At 41.3% G+C, this 19,019-nt stretch overlaps 1 protein-coding gene across 3 annotated transcripts in view; it reads right to left on the bottom strand.

The window, feature by feature from the left end:
* LOC107502294 (zinc finger protein 547) overlaps positions 1–19,019 on the bottom strand; it is a 44,680-nt gene that overhangs the window by 19,003 nt on the left and 6,658 nt on the right. Inside the window, exons 2-5 of one of the 3 annotated variants that reach the window (XM_016129354.2) lie at positions 14,297–14,420; positions 12,496–12,683; positions 6,238–6,360; positions 5,707–5,807 (exon numbers count right to left, since the gene is read on the bottom strand). In XM_016129354.2, the coding sequence (XP_015984840.2) occupies positions 5,707–5,807; positions 6,238–6,360; positions 12,496–12,683; positions 14,297–14,420 (536 nt within the window). Of the gene's footprint in view, positions 1–5,706; positions 5,808–6,237; positions 6,361–12,495; positions 12,684–14,296; positions 14,421–19,019 lie in introns of those variants that run through there. The other 2 variants (XM_036232132.1, XM_016129355.2) reach the window with 2 other exon arrangements.

Raw genomic sequence — 19,019 nt, forward strand, 5'->3', positions numbered from 1 at the left:
TTTTCAAGTCTTTGGAGTAGGATTGCTGGATCACATGGTAGATCAACTCCTACTTTTTTGACGAACCTCGAAACTGTTTTCTATAGTGACTGTACCAATTTGCAGTCCCACCAGCAGTGTATAAGGATTATTTTTTCTCTGCATCCTTTCCAACATTTGTTATTACTTGTCCTGTTGATTATAGCTATTCTAACAGGTGTGAGATGGTATCTCATTATGGTTTTGATTTGCATTTCTCTAATAGCTAGCGATGTTGAGCATCTTTTCATCTTTGTTGGCCACTGGTACGTCCTCTTGGGAAAAGTGTCTGTTCAGATCCTCTGACCATTTTTTGATTGGATCATCTTTTTTGTTGTTAATGAGTTGTACCAGTTCTTTGTGTATTTTGGATATTAGACCCTTATCAGAGGCGTTGCTTACAAATATATTTTCCCATTCGGATGGTTCTCTCTTTACCAAGTTGATGATTTCTTTTGCTGAGTAGAAAAGAGCTTTTTAGTTTGATGTAGTCCCATTCATTTATTTTAGCATTTACTTGCCTTGCCTTTGAGTTCAAATTCATAAAATACTCTTCAAGTCCAAGGTCCTTGAGTTTAGTTCCTATGTTTTCTCTATGCATTTTATTGTTTCAGGTCTTATATTCAGGTCTTTAATCAATTTTGAGTTAACTTTGGTGTGTGGTGATAGGCAACAGTCTAGTTTCATTCGTTTGCAGGCAGCTTTCCAGTTTTCCCAGCATCATTTATTGAAGAGGCTTTCCTTTCTCCACTGTATGTTTTTGACATTTTCATCAAAAATTATTTGCCCATATAAATATGGGTTTACTTCTGGACTCTCAATTCTGTTTCACTGGTTCGTGTGTCTGGTTTTTTTTTCTGCCAATAGCATGCTGTTTTGATTACTGTTGCTTTGTAGTATAATTTGAAGTTGGGCAGAGTTATGCCTCTAGCCTCGTTCTTTGTTCTCAGAATGGCTTTGGCAATTCGGAGTCTTTTGTGCTTCCATACATACATGATTTTTTTGTTGCATTTCTTTAAAAAATTGACGATAGGATTTTGATGGGGATTGCATTAAATCTGTATAATGCTTTAGGTAATATGATCAATTTAACTACGTTGACTCTTCAAATCCAAGAACACAGAATATCTTTTCATTTCTTTGTATTTTCTTCGATTTCTTTTAACAGGATCTTCTAGTTTTCATTATAGAGATCCTTCACATGTTTTATTAGATTTATTCCTAGGTATTTTATTTTTTGTTGAAGTTGCAAAAGGAATTATTTTTTCCACTTCTTTTTCTGAAACTTCATTATTAGAATATAGGAATGCTATGGATTTTTGAATGTTGATTTTATATCCAGAAAGAACACTGTATTTGCTTATTGTTTCGAGTAGTGTTCATATGGAGTCTTCAGGGTTTTCTATATAGAGAATCATGTCATCTGCAAATAGTGACAGTTTGACTTCATTTCCTATTTGGATCTTTTATATTTTTCTCTTGCCTGACTGTACTCATTAGGACCTCCATGTTATATTGAATAATAGCGGCAACAGTGGACATTCTTGCCTTGTTTCTTAGGGGGAAGGTTTTTAGTTTTTCACCATTAAGTATAATGTTGACTGAGGGTTTGTCATATATGGCCTTTATTATGTTAAGGTACTTTGCTTCTGTACTGATTTTGTTAAGTGTTTTGATCATAAATGGATGCTGTATCTTGTTGAAGGCTTTTTCTGCATCTATTGATATGATCATATGATTCTTATTTTTGTTTATGTGATGTATCACATTAATTGGTTTGCTTATATTGAACCATCATTGTGCCTCTAGGATAAAGCCCACTTGATCGTGGTGTATGACCTTTTTAATATGTTGCTGTATTCACTTCGCTAGTTTCTTATTTAGGATTTTTGCATCTGTGTTCATGAAAGATGTCAGTCTGTAGTTTTCTTTTTTTGTGTTATCTTTACCAGTTTTTGGTACAGGGTAATATTGGCCTCATAAAATGAGTTGGGAAGTAGTGCCTCCACTTCGATTTTTTGGGCTTGAGGAGAACAGGTATTAAATCTTCTTTGAATGTTTGGTAGAATTCACTGGTGAAGCCATCTGGTCTGGACTTTTATTTTTTGGTAGGTTTTTGATAACTGTTTCAATTTCAATACTGCTGATCAGTCTATGTAGATTTTCCAGTTCTTCTTGATTTAGTCTAGGAAGGTTGTATTTTCAAAGTATGGTCCATTTCTTCATTTCGTGTTATATTCTTTTTCATAGCATTCTTTTATAATCTTTCATATTTCTGTGGTGTCTGTCATAATTTCCCCTCTTTTATCCCTGATTTTGTTTATTTGTGCCCTTTCTCTTTTTTCTTTAGTGAGTCTCACCAGGTGTTTGTTCAGTTTATTAACGTTCTAAAAGAACCAGCTCTTTTTTATATTTATATTTTCTATTGTTTTTTGTTTGTTCGTTTTCAATTTCATTTATTTCTGCTCTAATTTTGGTTATTTCTTTTCTTCTGCTGACTTTAGGCTTCATTTGTTCTTCCTTTTCTAATTTTTGAAGATGAAGCATTAGGTTATTTGGGCTGTTCTTGTTTTTGGAGATAGGCCTGTAATGATATGAACTTTCCTCTTTTGACCACTTTTGCCATATCCCAAAGTTTTGATATGTTATACTATCAATACCATTTGTTTCTATGTATTTCTTGATCTCTCTTTTTATTTCTTCTCTGACTCAGTTATTCTTCAGTAGCATGTTGTTTAATCTCCATGTATTTGTGGTTCTTCCTGCTTTCTTTTTGCAGTTGATCTCTAGTTTCAAAGCATTATGATCGGAGAATACGGTTGGTATGATTTCAACCCTCTTATATTTGTTGAGGCTATTACTGTGTCCCAGTATGTGGTCGAATCTTGAGAATGTTCCATATGCACTAGAGAAGAATGTATAAGCAGCTGTTTTGGGATGGAAGGCTCTGTAAATGTCAATTATGTACAGTTGGTCTAATATGTCCTTTAAGGATGTTATTTACTTATTGAGTTTCTGTACGGATGATCTGCCCATATCCGACAGTGGGGTATTTAGGTCCCCTACTACAAAACTATGATAGTGTTTTGGTTTGTTTTTCCCTTTAGTTCTATTAGTAATTGCTTTATATATTTCGGGGCTCCCTGATGGGGAGCATAGATATTAATGTGTTATGTCTTCTTGGTACATGATTCCCTTTATCATTATGAAGTGTCCCTCAATATCTTTACCTTTTTTATTTTGAAATCTATTTCATCTGATATTAGTACCATTTCTCCCACTTTTTTCTGAATGCCATTTTCTTGAAGCATCATTTTCCACACTTTGAGTCTATATCTGTCTTTAAAACTGAGATGTGTCTCCTGGAGGCAGCATATGGTTGGGTTTCTTTTTTGATCCATTCTGCAACTTTGTGCCTTTTTATTGGTGAGTTCAGTCCATTTACATTTAGTGCGATTATTGAAATATGAGGTCTTCTTACAGCCATTTTATCTTTTGCATTCTGGTAGTTCAGTGTTTCCATTGCTTCCTTGTCCTTGTATGTCTGTGTTCTTTATTTTGGCTTTTGTGGGTTTTCCCTCTGGTTCTTCTTGTTTTATATACTTCAGTTCTGAATCTTTGGTGTGTGGTTACCATTACAAATATGTAAAGGATAGTTATATATATATACAGTCTTACATTTTCTTCTGTGCGTGCCTTATCTCCATTCCTCTTTATGAATTTAGATCTTTGAATCCTCCCCTTGTGTCATTGTCGTCTCAATGTGTCCATATTTATGCTGAATGTTCACTACTATCTTGCTATAGTAATTCTCTTCTTATTGTTTATGCTTATAATGCCCTGTTCTTAGTAAAGGTTGCACTCCTCTGCTTCTATTTGCCTGACAGTCACCTTACTCCTAAATGCTTTTTTTTTTTTTTTGTCATTTTGTTTTAGGTGAGTTGACCCCTTTCAGTATTTCCTGTAGTGCAGGCCTCATAGTAGAGAACTCCCCCAATTTTTGTATGTCTAGAAAGGTCTTAATTTCTCCACATCTAAAGAAAAGCTTAGCTGCTAGTTCCTTTCACTTAATAGTTTGAATATTTTAGTTTGAATATTTGATTGCATTCCTTTCTGGCTTGTAAGGTTTGTGCTGAGAAGTCTGAGGATAACCTAATGGGTTCTCCTTTATAAGGTACCGTCTTCTTTTCCCTGAGAATTGTCTTTGTTGTTGATTTTTGATTTTTGATAATTTTAATACGATGTGTCTTGATGAAGAGCTTTTTGGGTTGACATAATTGGGTGTTCTGTTGACTTCTTGAATTCCAAGCTCCAGCTCATTCCTTAGATTTGGGAAATTCTAGTCCACTATGTGTCTGAAAATTCTTTCTAGTCTCTGCTCCTTTTCCTCGCCTTCAATAATGCCCATTGTTCTTATGTTTCCTCTCCTGATGGTATCAGCTCGCTCTTGTATTTCTCATTAATTTTCATTCTTCGGTTTCTCTCTTCTTCCTTCTGATTTATTTCTAGATTTCTGTCTTTGATATCGCTGATCCTTTCCTCCATTTGGTCAACTCTATATCCCAAGCTTCCTATTTCATTTTTCAAATCTTGCAGTGTGTTTTTCATCTCCAGAAAATCTACCCTCTTCTTTTTGAGGGTTTTGATCTCCTTACTAAATAACTCATTCTGCTCATCTAATTGTTTTTTCAATTCCTGAAATTGTTGATATGACTTGTTTCGGAATTCACTGAGTTTTTTCAGAAGTACTATCCTCAATTCTCTGTTGTTTAAGTTGAATATTTCTATGTCTGTAAGCTTTTTTTCTGGAGATTTTTCTCTTTCTTTCTGAGATGTCTTGTCACCTTGGTTGTTGATGGTTTTTTAATGGACTATTTCTCCACCTGAGCATTAATGGAAGTATATTCTCTTTTTCCAGAAAGAAGATTTATTACATAAAGGTCTCTCTTTAGCCTGTTGCAAAGAAGGCGCTTTTCTTTTGGTTTCCATTAGGTGGCGTCTAAGTCTCTTGGACTCCTGCTTTATGTAAAGCCTTAATAATGCCTTTTTTATTTTTCTTATGGATGTTTAATTGTGCTCACTACTCTCAGTCTCAGTCCCTGTCAGTGTTAGCGATAGTTTAGGTAGCATTTGCTCATATTCCTCTGGGCTCTGTGGTGTTCAGAGGATATGGCAGGAGGGGCCCTCTAGGTTGGGGGTTGGAGGCTACAGCTCAGCCTCAGTTTTACAAGAGTGGCTGGTAAAATCAACTGTTGTTTCTCTGCCATCTTGCTTCTCCTCTTTCTGCCCTGATGACTGGGCACTGCCACCAGCCGCAGGGAGCTCACAGCTCTCCCAGGCAGGGCTGTTCAGGGAACTCGCCACATCTTCTCCCTCCACAACCCCCTACAGGGAGCTCTAGCTGCGAGAGGCAGCTTCTTTGTTTCTCCCAGTCTACCACCCGACTCCCGGGGTTCTGACCTGTGGTAGTTCTTATGCGCAGATCCCATGCTCAGACGTGCTGGTGTGCAGTTTGAGTGTTTTTTGTTGAGTGTTAGATGTTCAGCTTATTATTGTTTCAAGGGGAGAGCTCTGGGGATGACTCTCACTCCACCATGTTTCTCGGAAAGTTTTTTTAAATAGGTGAAACTCAATTACTTTCATCAAGTATTTCCCACATAGTTGGTAAAAGTATCAGAAAATGCTTACCTGAAATCATTGGAGAGGAGCTTCTCTCTGGGAATGGGGATAATCCTTCTGGAAGGTGCACTGGTGGCTCCTGAGGTCCTATTTATATCCCATTTCTTGACCTGGGCAGTAAACGGATATTAATTTTAGAGCTGGTTATTCAACTGCACATGTAAGTTCTATGCAATTTTCTTCAATATTTCAAAGTTTGGAAGACCAAAATTGGCAGGATGGGGGTGGGATAAATAAATATGTGATTTACATTAAGAGAACTGTCATAAGAACTATGAATTCTTTTTCATTGGACCACATGCATTGTTATAGCAAAGTTAAATACCTGTAGTTTTTTAAATTAATAATATAAATTTCAGGTGTACTTTACAATGCCAAATGTGTACTCCATTGTGTGCTCACCACCCCGTCTAGCCTCCTCCTGTCACCATATATTTGATCCCCTTTACCTTCTTTGCCCTCTCCCCATACCCAGAACTATGACATTTTAATGCAGAATAGGAAAGAGTTGGGTGAGGGCCCAGAGGATGCAGCATGTACCTGAAATGGCCCTTTCAGCGCAACCAGAGACTGTGGGCCGGGCAGGCACAGAACGGAGCAGCAGGCGCAGCATTTTCCTGGTCCAGTTACTTCAGGCTCACCCAGCGATACGAACATTCCCATCTGTGGATAGATCCAAGTTTACCAAAGGTGACCTGAAGATGACACCAGACGCTTCCTCTCACATGGAAATGCCTCCGATCAGCCTCCATTGGCCTAGTGCTGCCGATGCCCCGCTCAGTGCCTTCCGGGTAATGTAGTTCTCAGCTCCCAGGGCCTCAGGGAACTGTCTCCAGCACTGAAGCAGGGGATGCTGGCAAGGGGTGTCTGGAGGCTCTGAGGAGGGGTTGGGCTTTCACACTTCTTAAAGGGGACGAACCCAGATTTCTGTGGAATTTCATCTGTGTAGATCACAGTAATGTACAGAGACATATTATTCCAGATGTTCCCCAAAGCAACAAAACCAGATAGGCACATGAGCCATATTTTCACTCAGACGCAAAGTACATCCACTCACAGTTGAGATATGATTACCACTGTCTTATTTGCTCTTCAAATCCATGTAGACTGAAGCTTTGGAATCAATTGGATGAGGTCAGGGTCAAGAAAGTGAAGAATGCAAACTGAGCCATAGTAGGGAAGACAGAGACAGGATCGCACATGGCAATACAGAGAAGAGAGATGGGATGGCCTCAAGCAGGTGGGGGCAATGTTTTTATCTCTGGTTCCCTCAAAAAAACAAAACAAAACAAAACAAAAAACAAAAACAAAAACAAAAACAAAAAACAAAAACGTAGAGCTTAGGAACTGGGCCATTTTTCTTACTCTATATCCTGATATGTACTACTCATTTTTAGAAGCTAAGAGCTATCTGAAAGAATGACTTACCACATGCAATTTCCTGAAAGGATTGGTGACTGTGGTCACAGTATTCAGAAAAGGGGTACCTGATCTCTGACATAAAGGATCAGATGACATGATCCCCTTTCCTTGCTGGGAGGTAAATATAATTTCACCTGCTACAGCAATAACTATGCATGGGGGGTTGAGATTATCTCAGAGAATTATTTGTGAAATGTTGAAATTACTGAAATCAATGATTATTTAGTTATTCAAAGTTGGTGGCCAAGATAGCTCTTAGCCATGTGAACAAGGTTAGGATCTCAGTGTGGTTTGAAGGGACACTTAAGTCTGAGAAATGAAAGAATGAAGCTGAGCACGTGGTTACACAGGAAACTTGGCTAGCCAGAGTTATGACTCTCTAAATTTATTATTATTATTATTTAAATCATTTTTTAGTACACTGAGCAATACCAGCTTAAAAGGATGATGTAGAGAAGAGATAGCTTTGCTAGAATACTAAAAACAAATAGGGCATCTGTAGTATCCTATTCATTCTCTCCTTAAGAAATATTCATTAGGTACCTATTGCATTCTAGACACTTGTGGCTGCATAAGACACAGCAGAATCTAATAAGTCAAAGACCCCAAAGACCTCCATGAGGCTTTCATTCTAGTCAAAGGACAGTAAATATTAATGACAATAGTCAATTATGTAATATTTCTATATGTTACCTGTGAAAATAAGATAAAATTAGGGGTGCTATTAAATGGGGTTACATTTTTGCAATTAAAGTTTTCAATAGATTATTAAGGGAAAACTCCATTATTAAGAAGATATCAGAGCAAACTGAAGGTCATGATCTAAGCCTTGTGGATATTTTGGGGAATTAGTTCCAGGGAGAGAAAGTCAAAACAAAGACCCAGGTTTATTTCCCTCCAGTAAAAGCAAGGGACCTGAAGTACATTCAGGTGAGTAAGCAGGAGAGTGGAAAGAGATGAGCTGAGGGATGTTCTGGGGCCAGACACATAGAATAGGGCAGGCCATTTTGAAGAGTTTTCAACTTGTTACAAATGAACTGGGGAGCTAGGACAAAAAAAAAAAATGAAATGGAATAGAACCTGTCTGTGTTAATGAATTATTGTGACTACTGTGCTGAGAACCATTAGAAGTGGGAGACCATGTAGAAGACTGTTACTAAGATCCAGGTGAGTGGGATGGTGACTCTGACTAGGATAAGCAGTGGTGGTGATGAAATGTGGCCAGATTTTTTTGTTGTATTTTATCACACACACCCCAAAAACCCCCACAATTTAAAACGGTGCTTTAAGAATTTTCATAACACACAGACATACACTAAAGGCACTATTAGGAAAAATATTCAAGCATCTAAAAGACGCTTCACTGGAAGCTTGTGTAAGAGGTAGATGGTTCATAAATTTTTATTGATAACTATTTCATGTGCAACTGAATTTGAATTAAAGTTCTTTGGCTTATTCCAACTTCCTATATTAAACAGCTCTTTGGCACATAGTAACTGTCAGAATGTAAAAGCACTTTATCACCTTACAGACGATAAAGTTCTTTTATGTGATAGCCTTGCTTACTCTTGGAAAATCACATGTATGTCTTCAATTACGACAGAATAGTGAAAAGGAGAACAACAATCAAATTCACCCAATCCTCTATGACATAATTTATGGCTTTCTGTAATCTTGCAGAGGGACACAAACCCTATCTGATAGGTTCTATTTCTTTTGGAGTTAATCAGTAGAACCCATCAGCAGCCTGAACAGCTACGGTTTGAGGCAAACAGCCCAGGGAGAATACAAGGATCCATAACCTCTGAATCAGTTGCTCTGGCAGTGACAGTGTCTATAGGACACAGGTCTGCAGGTCTCGAGGAATTCTGTACACTTTCATCCCATAGTCACAGACAATGAAACACTGATAGATGCCCTTTAGAAGAGGCACATCCACTCTGGTTTGTGGCAGTCTTCCCACTTCCTACAAATCCAACTGGTTTCTGTTTAGAATTTGGTCCCCACCCTGAGCCTTTTAAGCCCTGCATCCACTACATGATTTTTGACTTTAGGACGCAGGCTCCCAGGTAGATCAGGGGAGGAAGATGGGACATCCTCTGAGTATAAATGACTCAATGCATGCTGTTGCCAAATGCAATGAAGATTGTCAAGACAACTGCCCTGTCCTCAAGCTAACTATTAGAACCATAAGTAATCTTTGCATCCAGGCCAGTGTACAAAATTGGGGGCAGAAGTTCTATAAACTTTCCCAGGAGACCTTGTGCAGCAATGCAAACTGACTCAAACCTGGACTGAGTGCTGTTCTTTGTCCTATTTCCTCTGAAACATATAAAGTAGAGGGTCCAATAAAACCTGTTCACGCTTTCATTCTGGCACAGTCCAATTCTTTTCTCACCCACAGCACACAGTGCATAGAAGCCCAAGAAGCTAAATGTAGCTCAATGAGATCTTTACTATTACAAAAACCTTAGGGTGAGCAAGGAGTTCCTACATAGGGGAACCTGGTGACTAAAAAAGTCCATTACAAGCAACAAGAGACAATAATGCCTCCGACAAAGAGAAACCTCTGTAAGCTGCCAGCTGAGGCCAGCTCAAGTCGTCTTGCAAAACAGTAACATCCACACCCAAACCAGTCTGGGAGAGGAAACGAAGCCTTACCAAAATGGCTTAAATGCCTGGGGAATACACCAGATAAAACAAGAGAGCATAGCAATCTGCTCTCCCTGAGCATTTTAGAGACTAAGGTAATACACAGTAGCTCCATGCCAGTTAATAGAGGGAAGATGGCTTCTGTAATAGACACTAGCAATGGCAGATCTTCAGTAAAGGCCCAGGTAGGTCTGAAAGTACAAAATTTTTCCACATATCTGACACTTTAATCAGCTGCCCCAGAAGGAAGACTGCCAGTCCACTTGCCAGGGTTTCAACACTGGGTGAAACCACTACTTAAAAATAAAAAAAAGAGTATAGCAAAATGCTGTCATATTGGCATAAAGACATACATATAGAAAGATGGAATACAAGAGAGCCCAGAAACAAACTCTTACATATGTGCTCAGATTTTTAACAAGGGTGTAAAGAGTGTTCAACGGGAAATGAGTCTTTTCAGCAGATGGTGTTAGGATAGCCACATGTAAAAGAAGGAAGTAGTACCCTTTTCTTACATGATATATATAAAAATGAACCCCAAATGGATCAAAGACCTAAAAGTATAATACTCTAAGAAGAAAACATAGGAAAAGAGATTCATGACACTGGATTTAGCAATAATTTCTTGGACACAATACCAAAGGCACAGGAGACAAAGATAAAAATAAATTTGGAATATGTTGAAATTGAAAACTTCTGTGCAAAAAAAGGACTACTTGAACAAAGTGAAAAAGCAACCCTGCCCTGCTCTATTTTCTCCTCAGAATGGGAGAAAATATTTGTAAATCATGTATCTGATAAGTGGTTAACACCTACAACATATAGAGAACTCTTACGTCAGCAAAAAAAACTGATTAAAAAATGGGCAAAAGATTGAAACAGACATTTTCCCAAAGAACATATACAAACAGCCAACAAGCAGATGAAAAGATGCTCAACATCATTACTCCTTAGGGAAATGCAAATCAAAACCACAATGAAATAACACTGCATGTCCCCTAAGATAGTGTAATAAAAAAAAAAAAAGTGTTGGGGAGAGTGTAGGGTAACTGGAACACTTAAGCACTGTTGGGAATTTAAAATGGTATAGCTACTATGGAAAACAGCTCCTCAGTTGCTCAAAAAAGTTAAAAATCGAATTACCATATAATCGAACAATTCCACTGCTGGGTATATACTTAAAAAGAATGAAAAGCAGGGTCTCAAAGAAATATTTGTGCAATCATTATTACAACATTATTCACAATAGCCAAAAAGATGGAAGCCATCCTAGTGTCTACTGATGGATGGATGGCTATAGAAAAACTGGCACATACATAGAATGAAATATTATTCAGGAAGGAAGTTCTGACATGCTACAACATGGATGAACCTTGAGGAAATTGTGCTAAGTGAAATAAGCCAGTCACAAAAGTACAAAAACTTTATGATTCTTCTTATATAAGGTATCCAGAGTGGACAAATTTATAAACAGAAAGCAGAATGGGAGAATGAGGAGCTGTTGTTTAATGGGTATGATTTCAGTTTTATAAGACAAAAAGACATCTGGATGTTTGTTTTACAAAAATGTGAATGTATTACAACTGAACCTTACCCTTAAATATAGTTAGGACTGCAAATTTTTTTACATGTATTTTAAGACACAATAAAGAAAAATCAAAACTGACTAGCAGTACTTCCCAGTGCTAAATCAGAGCAGATTTTTCTTTAAAGACTTTTCCAATTTGCAATACTCTTTGGTGTGAACTTTTTGATGCCGAGTGAGGTGGTATTTCTTTCTAAAGGCTCTCCCACATTCACGGCACTCATAAGGCTCCTCCCCAGTATGAATGCTCCGATGCTGGCGAGGCTAGAGGTGTACCTACAGGCATTCCTGCATTCGCTGCACTCATAAGGCATTATTATCTGACAAATAATGAGTGTGTAGCTGTCTATGAAGAATTTCCCACATTTGCAAAATTCATGTTTTTTCTCTGATGTGAACATTTTGGTGCTGAATGAGGTGGGAGTTTTGGCTAAAGAGTCTACTACATACACTGCATTCATAAAGTTTTTTCCTCCAGTGCAGCTTCTCCAATGTCTAATGTGATGCAACTTGTGCTTAAAGCATTTCCCATATTCACTACACTCGTAAGGTCTTTCTCCAGTGTGCGTTTTCTGATGTCTCTCAAGTGTGAAGCAATATCTAAAGAATCTTCCACATTTCCTGCACTTAGAACACCTTCCCCTAGTATAAACTCTCTGCTGAGTAATAAGCATGGAGCAGTCTTTAACGCACTTCTCACACTGGGTACCCTCATAATGCACTGGCCTACTGTGAATTCTCTGGTGTTCAATGAGACCAGACCATTGAGTAAAGACTCCCCCGCATGCAAGGCGCTCAGATGACCTTGCTCCAGTGTAGGTTTTCTGGAGCTCAGAGAGCATTTGTTTATGGCTAAAAGTGTTTCCATATTCATCACACTTATAATCATTTTGGCCACTTTTGACTGTCTGACTGCTCTCAGTGTTGTGTGGCTTCCCACCACTGTGAAAGGCTTGCTGCTGGAGGAGGCTTGAGCTGGCTGGAAAGTCGTTCCCACCTTCCCTCCATGTCAAAGTCCTCTCTGTCATGTGACCACTGCAGTTCCTTGTGAAAGAAGGCCTTGTCTCATCCCATCCAGAAAGTTTCTTTCTACTCGGCTCCTTACAGTATTGGGAGAGATCTGTCATACATGTGCATACCTCTTGCTGAGGGTGTGTTCCATTGTGCTCGGCCAGGCACAAAATGCCTTTCAAAAGGGAGCTACACATCTCACAGAGCTGGGCCTTCTGAGTGGACAGGTCTGGCTTTGGAGTCCTGACCTGTGACTCTTCCACAGAATCACCTTGATCAGAAGGTGCCTCCTTACCCTGGGCTCCATGCCAACAACCTGTAAGCAGAGACATGCCAGTGAATGCATATTGACTTTGGTGGGACAGGGCAGCCCCATCACAAATGAGTGTTAGACACACCACAAATGAGTACACAAGGCTGCTGACAGGCAAGGAGGCCGAGAGCCAGTGAGAGGAAGGTCTGCTGTGCAGAGTTGGGCCTGGGAAGCTGATGGTGGGAGAGCCCTGATGATGAGGAAGGCCCCAAGGACGGGGTTATATCTTAGTCGGCTCAGGCTACTATAACAAAATACCACAGACTGGGTGGTATTTTGACAACAAAAATAATCTTATAAGCAACAGAAATTTATCTCTCACAGTTCCAGAGCCTGAAATTCTGAGATCAAAAAGCCAGCATGGTTGGGTGAGGGCCCTCTTCAGGGACACAGACTTCTTGTTGGTTCCTCACATAGTGGAAGGAGCTAGGGAGCTCAGTGGGGTCTCTTTTCTAAGGTCACTAATCTCATTCATCAGGGCTCTTCCCTCTTGATGTAATCACTCCCCAAGTCCCCATCTGCTAATATCATCACTCTGGGCATGAGGTTTACAACATATGAATTTGAGGATATAAAAACATTCAGACCACAGCAGGTTCTATGCAGGAAGGAGAGGCAGGGGCTCTAACTCACTCCTCTGTAAGTGGCTTTCAACAAGGTCATAGCTGGTGGTGACTGGTGAGCACTGTGTAGCAGATTGTGTCCAGACACAGAAATGTCTGTGACACAGTAGTTGGTGTTCAAGGGTTATTTAAAGATATGTGCAGATGTCATAAAACCTTAAGTGTAGGTCAAATGTTGAGAGTACTGCAACGGCAGTAGTGGAAGGGTACAGGTGAGAGTCTTGGTCAGAAGTCAGAATCAAAATATCAATGGGAAAGAAGGTAGAAATGAGTGACGTTTGGCCCTGGCATCATAAAAGTGTAAACACTGGACAGATACCAGGATAACTGAAACCCACTTCTCACAGGTCACCATTTCCCATCTCGTGTGAACCAGGGCCATATTCTTTTGAGCTGCTCTTGACACTGCAGAAGTAATGCCCACCCTGTCAGGCACCTGGGACTGCCCTTACTGCTCAAACTGAGTAACTACCTGAACCTGGAAGAGGCAAGTCCAGAGGAAAAGACAGGAAAGGAGGTGGACAAAACATACCCAGAATGACCCACCCCATGACAGTCAACATTCTAGTTACAAGAACATCAGAAGAGGAGCCTTTAAAAATACAACCCAGTAATCCTCACAAGTAGTGAGCATGTTCATGGCTGAAATTCCTGGCACGGGCAGAACTCAAAGTATGTCAGTAAGTGGCAGTATCTAGGCTGAGAGAGCTGACCAGAGACAAGCCAGGTGAGAGAGGTCTCCTAGACAGACTTCAAGATTTCTGACTCCTGAGCCCTGTCTGTGGGTACTCAGAGCAGCTGGGATGGGGCTTCATGGGGACAGTGAGTATAGGACACACAGGCCAGCCCTGTATGTGCCAACAACGCATACACTAGGGAGCCAGGAGAGGTGGTAGTGCCCAGTCTGGCTGTGGGGAGGAGAGAGCTGCCCATAGGGAAAAGGGGAAGAACAGTGCCCAGCCCAGGACCCTGGGGTAGGTGTGAGGGCCTTACCTACAGAGGACAGAAGTGCAACGTTCTCCATCATCACACAGTACAGGAGCCTCTGAGCTTTATCAAGGAGGTCCCACTCCTCCTGAGAGAAATGGATGGCCACGTCTTCAAAGACCACATGGCCCTAAAAAATGGGGACAGTTTAGTCTATGAGCAGCTTCTTGTTCTGTGTTTCCTTCAATTCTGTATTTATTTATTTATTTGCCATCCATTAATTACAGGGGCCAAACTGATGGTCAAATTTGTTTATATCTCCTCTGGCATCCAGAGCCCACTGTCTCAACCACCTCCTTAACTAACTCTCACACACCAAGTCAGTATTTCTCCTCTCTTAGGTCAGCCCAGGGCCCGTGCCAGGAAACCAGGGACAGCCATCAAGCCAGAAGACCTGCCAGAATCGTTCAGACTAGTCAGTCCTAAACTATTTACCTTACTCTCCTCATCTTTTCTGAGGAAACCCCAATAAAGGCTCTGGCCTAGGTTTCCCCTCACTGCTTCTTCTGCCTCCTGATCAAATCTGATGCTTCCTAACGTGGCTCTGTGTGTTGTGGGTTCATTGAACACTTGGGAAATTTCAGGGAAAATAAAAAGCTTTTTCAAATATATCAATTTCTCTATGTTGTCATTTACTGATGTGTGTAAATTAAAACCCTGTGGGTACAACCACTCATACACTTCTCTCTCCACGATCTTCAGTCCTCCCAGCATACATTGCCCCCTGCTCACTCTTCCCAGTGTGGAAGTTAACAGGTGCTGGGGGCCCCGGTGCCTGCTCTCTCTACAGTACCACTGATCACCGTGTCTGGCATACAGTAAAAACAGATTGGGAACAGAAAAGCACTACCCAGGATCTAGCCTGGTATGTGGGGCCTCACCCTTCTCCTGTCAGCCAATTTCTCTAAGATCTCCCAGGCCTTGCCTCCCAGACAACCAAACTCAGTCTCTTCATTTTACCTTAAGTGGCCAGTACCTGGGCCCCACGCCAACTGTTCACATGCCTCCTCACATGCACACCACTATTTGAAATGCCCTCCCTCAAGGTTCTGACCCTTCACAGCTCACAACAATAGGCACTTCTTTGGCATTCCAACATGCCACTCTGCATGCGGAATCCAGGCAGGGCATGGCAAATGCAACCAGCATCTTAATCCATCTGCTCTCGCCCTAGAACACCAAAGTCCCCCAGCACCAGAGTGTACTAAGCTCTCATTTGAAGATCTCCCCACCTAATCCAGTTTCTGTCTTTAACCCACCACAAACACCTAAGTGAGGATCTCAAGGTACCTGGCCCTCTCGTACTTCTGCACTGCTCACACTATCTCATGAGCAGTCTTCACCTTCTCTCTCCACCTCACTGTCATTCAAAGCCCCAGACTAGCAAGACATCTAGCTGATGCCTTTTTGCCCTTAACTAATCTATCAGCCTGAATAAAACAATCCAGGCAAGGGTCACCACAAAATTTTGCTGAGGCCATAGAGTGGTAACAAGCCCTGCCCTGACCTAACATCTAACCTTCATGGAGAAACCTCAGAATCTGTCTCATGTCCACTATCCCCTAAGAAAGTTTGCTGACCTTGCACCTTTCTATTCATAAGTACACACACCCACAGCCAGCTCCTTATCTTGTTTGTGATGCTCATTGCCACCATCAGAGTGCCCAAATGAGACACTGATTTGGCTCCTTCATTCCCTTATTTGTTCCTAATGTACTACAACAACATAAAGATGCCCCTTCTGAAATCTCCCATAGCTTCACCAGGGCCCACACAGCTTGTTGTGGCTGTCTCCAACCTGAATGCCTTCACTGAACTTCAGGCCTCTGGGCCCAACTGCTGCCTGGACACATCCACTCAGAGCCTTGGGAATATTTGTGATGCGGCCAAAACCTGATTCTTCATATTCCCTCTGAAAGTTCCTTCTATGGTTGACTTCCCACATCATAACTGATGGGATATCCATTCTGCTAAACAAGGCCAAAACCTGGTGTTTGGCCATCCCTGACTCCCTACTTCATCTCATTCTCCATATCAGATATGTAAACAGTTCTGAGCAAAACACTGCCAGAAGCCAACCACTCCTCTACCTCCACAGCCACCACTCTTGTCCAGCCACCACTAGCACTCACCTGCACTGAGGCAGTAACTTCCTCATAAGCACCCTAACTTTATCTTCACTGCTATCATCTATTGTCCACTCCATAACCAGAGGGTGTCTGTAAAAACTTGGGTCAGATAACCTCCCTCCTCTGCTCAAAACCATCCCTAGCTCCCACTGTCCTCAGATTAGAGGCCAAGAACCAAAGGCTATCATTCTGGGCCTGGACCCTGCATGCCCTGACCTCCTGCCACCCCTCTCCCTATCCCATCAGATGTAACAGCAATGTGCAATTTCCTAAACATTCCAGATAAGTCTCACCTGCTAGCATCTGAACATTCTGGATCCTGCACCCTGGATGCATGTCACGTTTTACCCCAACAGTTGTCTGAAATGAAACTGACCCATTTAACTCAAGACCCTGAGCTTGGTGGAACCACAGGATTTTCAGACCCAAGAGAGAGAAAGAAGGATAGTTGGAGTCTCAGAACACCATTATTCCCTATACTGGGGTACCTAAACCATCGGGGTGATAACTAGAGTAGGGGAGAGCCTGGGATACCTTCTACTTAACCATGCGGGGTCCATAAGCATTTCTGCCACCACCATGTGACCCTGTGGGAAGAGGGAGGCCATAAGAAATGGGTAACCATTTCTTGCATGATCCTACAAGCCGAGCCAGACCACTACCCTGCCCTGTTCTAACACAGAAGAAAGCAATCTCAGCCTGATGGTCTAAGCTCAGCTCCTCAGCCTCCGTGCTCTCTTACCAGCTGGGAGATTCTGGAGAAGGACCGAATCTCTAGGAACCCTCATGCCCTCATCTGTAAAATGGGCATTAGATCTACTCACAGGGTGGATAGTGGTTCTAATGCCCATTTTACAGATGAGGGCAAACTTAAGTAGTATGCACTATATACCAGCTATTATTGTCCACGTGATCAATGGTTTCGTATATGTTTTCAGTATAAAAGAAGCGGTAGGGTTTTGAAAATTTGAGCATCCATTTTTCTCACTTTTTAAGGTTTTCAGAGGATGTGAAACTAAACTTTACATTGCAAGCAAATACTTAAAACTATATTAACATTCAGACCAATTATTAAGTGTTCAGATAAATTTAATTCAATGTGTTCAATTCTAATTGCCTGTGTGTACATTTAGAGGGGTGTCGGTTCATTAGTGTTTAAATCAATAACTGTTTCACACACTCTTAAGTAAACGAGTTGCAGGGAGGCATAGTGCAGGCAGGTCAGCTACTAGCCGTTTCAGCAACCAGGCCTGCCTGTAACATAATCCTCTAAAGGGAGTGTGCAGGAAGCTCTGACTGGACAGTGGAGCATCCCTCTTGCTCTCTCTGAGGGCTGAAGGAGGTAAGAGCGCAGTGGCCTGCTCTAGGACCTAGCTACTCCACTAACCCAACTGATCTGTCTTGTTCCACAGGGAGTGGTCTTGAGGGTCTGCTTAGCCTACACTGAGGAGAATATACACCAATTCACAACTCAGCCTCCACCCAGGTCAGCTCCTATATAGGCCAGAATTTATCCTATGCCAGGAATGCTCCTCTGAAGAGGCATCAAGGATGCACACCCACCTGTGCCCTGCCCTCCAGTCTGAGGCGGTCCCTACCTCGGCACAGAGAGCATCTAAAATAATCAACTTAAGACTCTCCTTCAATCTGACCCCCAGGCTATGGCCTGGTCCAGTCCAACACCCTACCCTTTTGAAAGCTCCAGACCAGCCACCTTCCCCGGCCTCCAGACCTTTATGTCCAACTACCTATGTGATATCTCCATCTCATGCTATCTCCATCTTGAAACATCTCAGAATCATTATGTCCAAATATAACGCATGATTTCCCTGAATCCTGGTCACTGCACTAACTTCCTCATCTCCATTGCTTAAATATTTAGGTAAAAAACTTGGGAGGGTCTTTCACTCCCTACTTTTGCTCACAACCACATGATGCAGCAAGAAATCTTGCTGACTTTACCTTTATGATCTATACAAACTCTTGTCACATCTCTCCTCTATTGCCACTCTGGTTCAGCCCCTCCCATAATTCTTCTGGAGTCCACTGCCTTGTCATACTGATCTCTCTGTCTTCATTTCCCAACCTCTGTTTTAACAACTTTAAACTTCAACTCTGGATATATTAGGTTACAGGACCTAATTCCAACGCGGGGGAGGGGGTCAGCAGCAACCAATTCTTGGATCACCAGCAAGGTATCAAAAGAATTCGACTCAGTTCTGATGGTATGTACCCAGATATCACAGGTTAAGGGTTCAGTCTACAAGACTGCCCCCAACCCTTCGGATGCCAGTCACAAATTCAGGTTGTTACAGTATTTCTGACCCACTGGCTGTAAAGCAGAGGTTCCCAAGACCGCCTCCTTGGGTTCAGTTAATTTGCTAGAAATACTCACAGGACTCAGAGAAACAAGTCACTTACTAAATTACCAGTTATTATAAAAGTATATAATCTAAGATGGAAGAGATGCATAGGACAACATATGTGGGAAAGGGCTTCAAGCTGCCATGCCCTCTCCCAGTTCACCATTTTTTCCAAATCTCCATGTGTTCACCAACCTGGAAGTTCTCTGAACCCCATCCCTTTGGATTTTTATGGAG

Source organism: Rousettus aegyptiacus, unplaced genomic scaffold (genome assembly GCF_014176215.1).
Source record: "Rousettus aegyptiacus isolate mRouAeg1 unplaced genomic scaffold, mRouAeg1.p scaffold_m13_p_14, whole genome shotgun sequence".
Taxonomy (NCBI): Eukaryota; Metazoa; Chordata; class Mammalia; order Chiroptera; family Pteropodidae; genus Rousettus; species Rousettus aegyptiacus.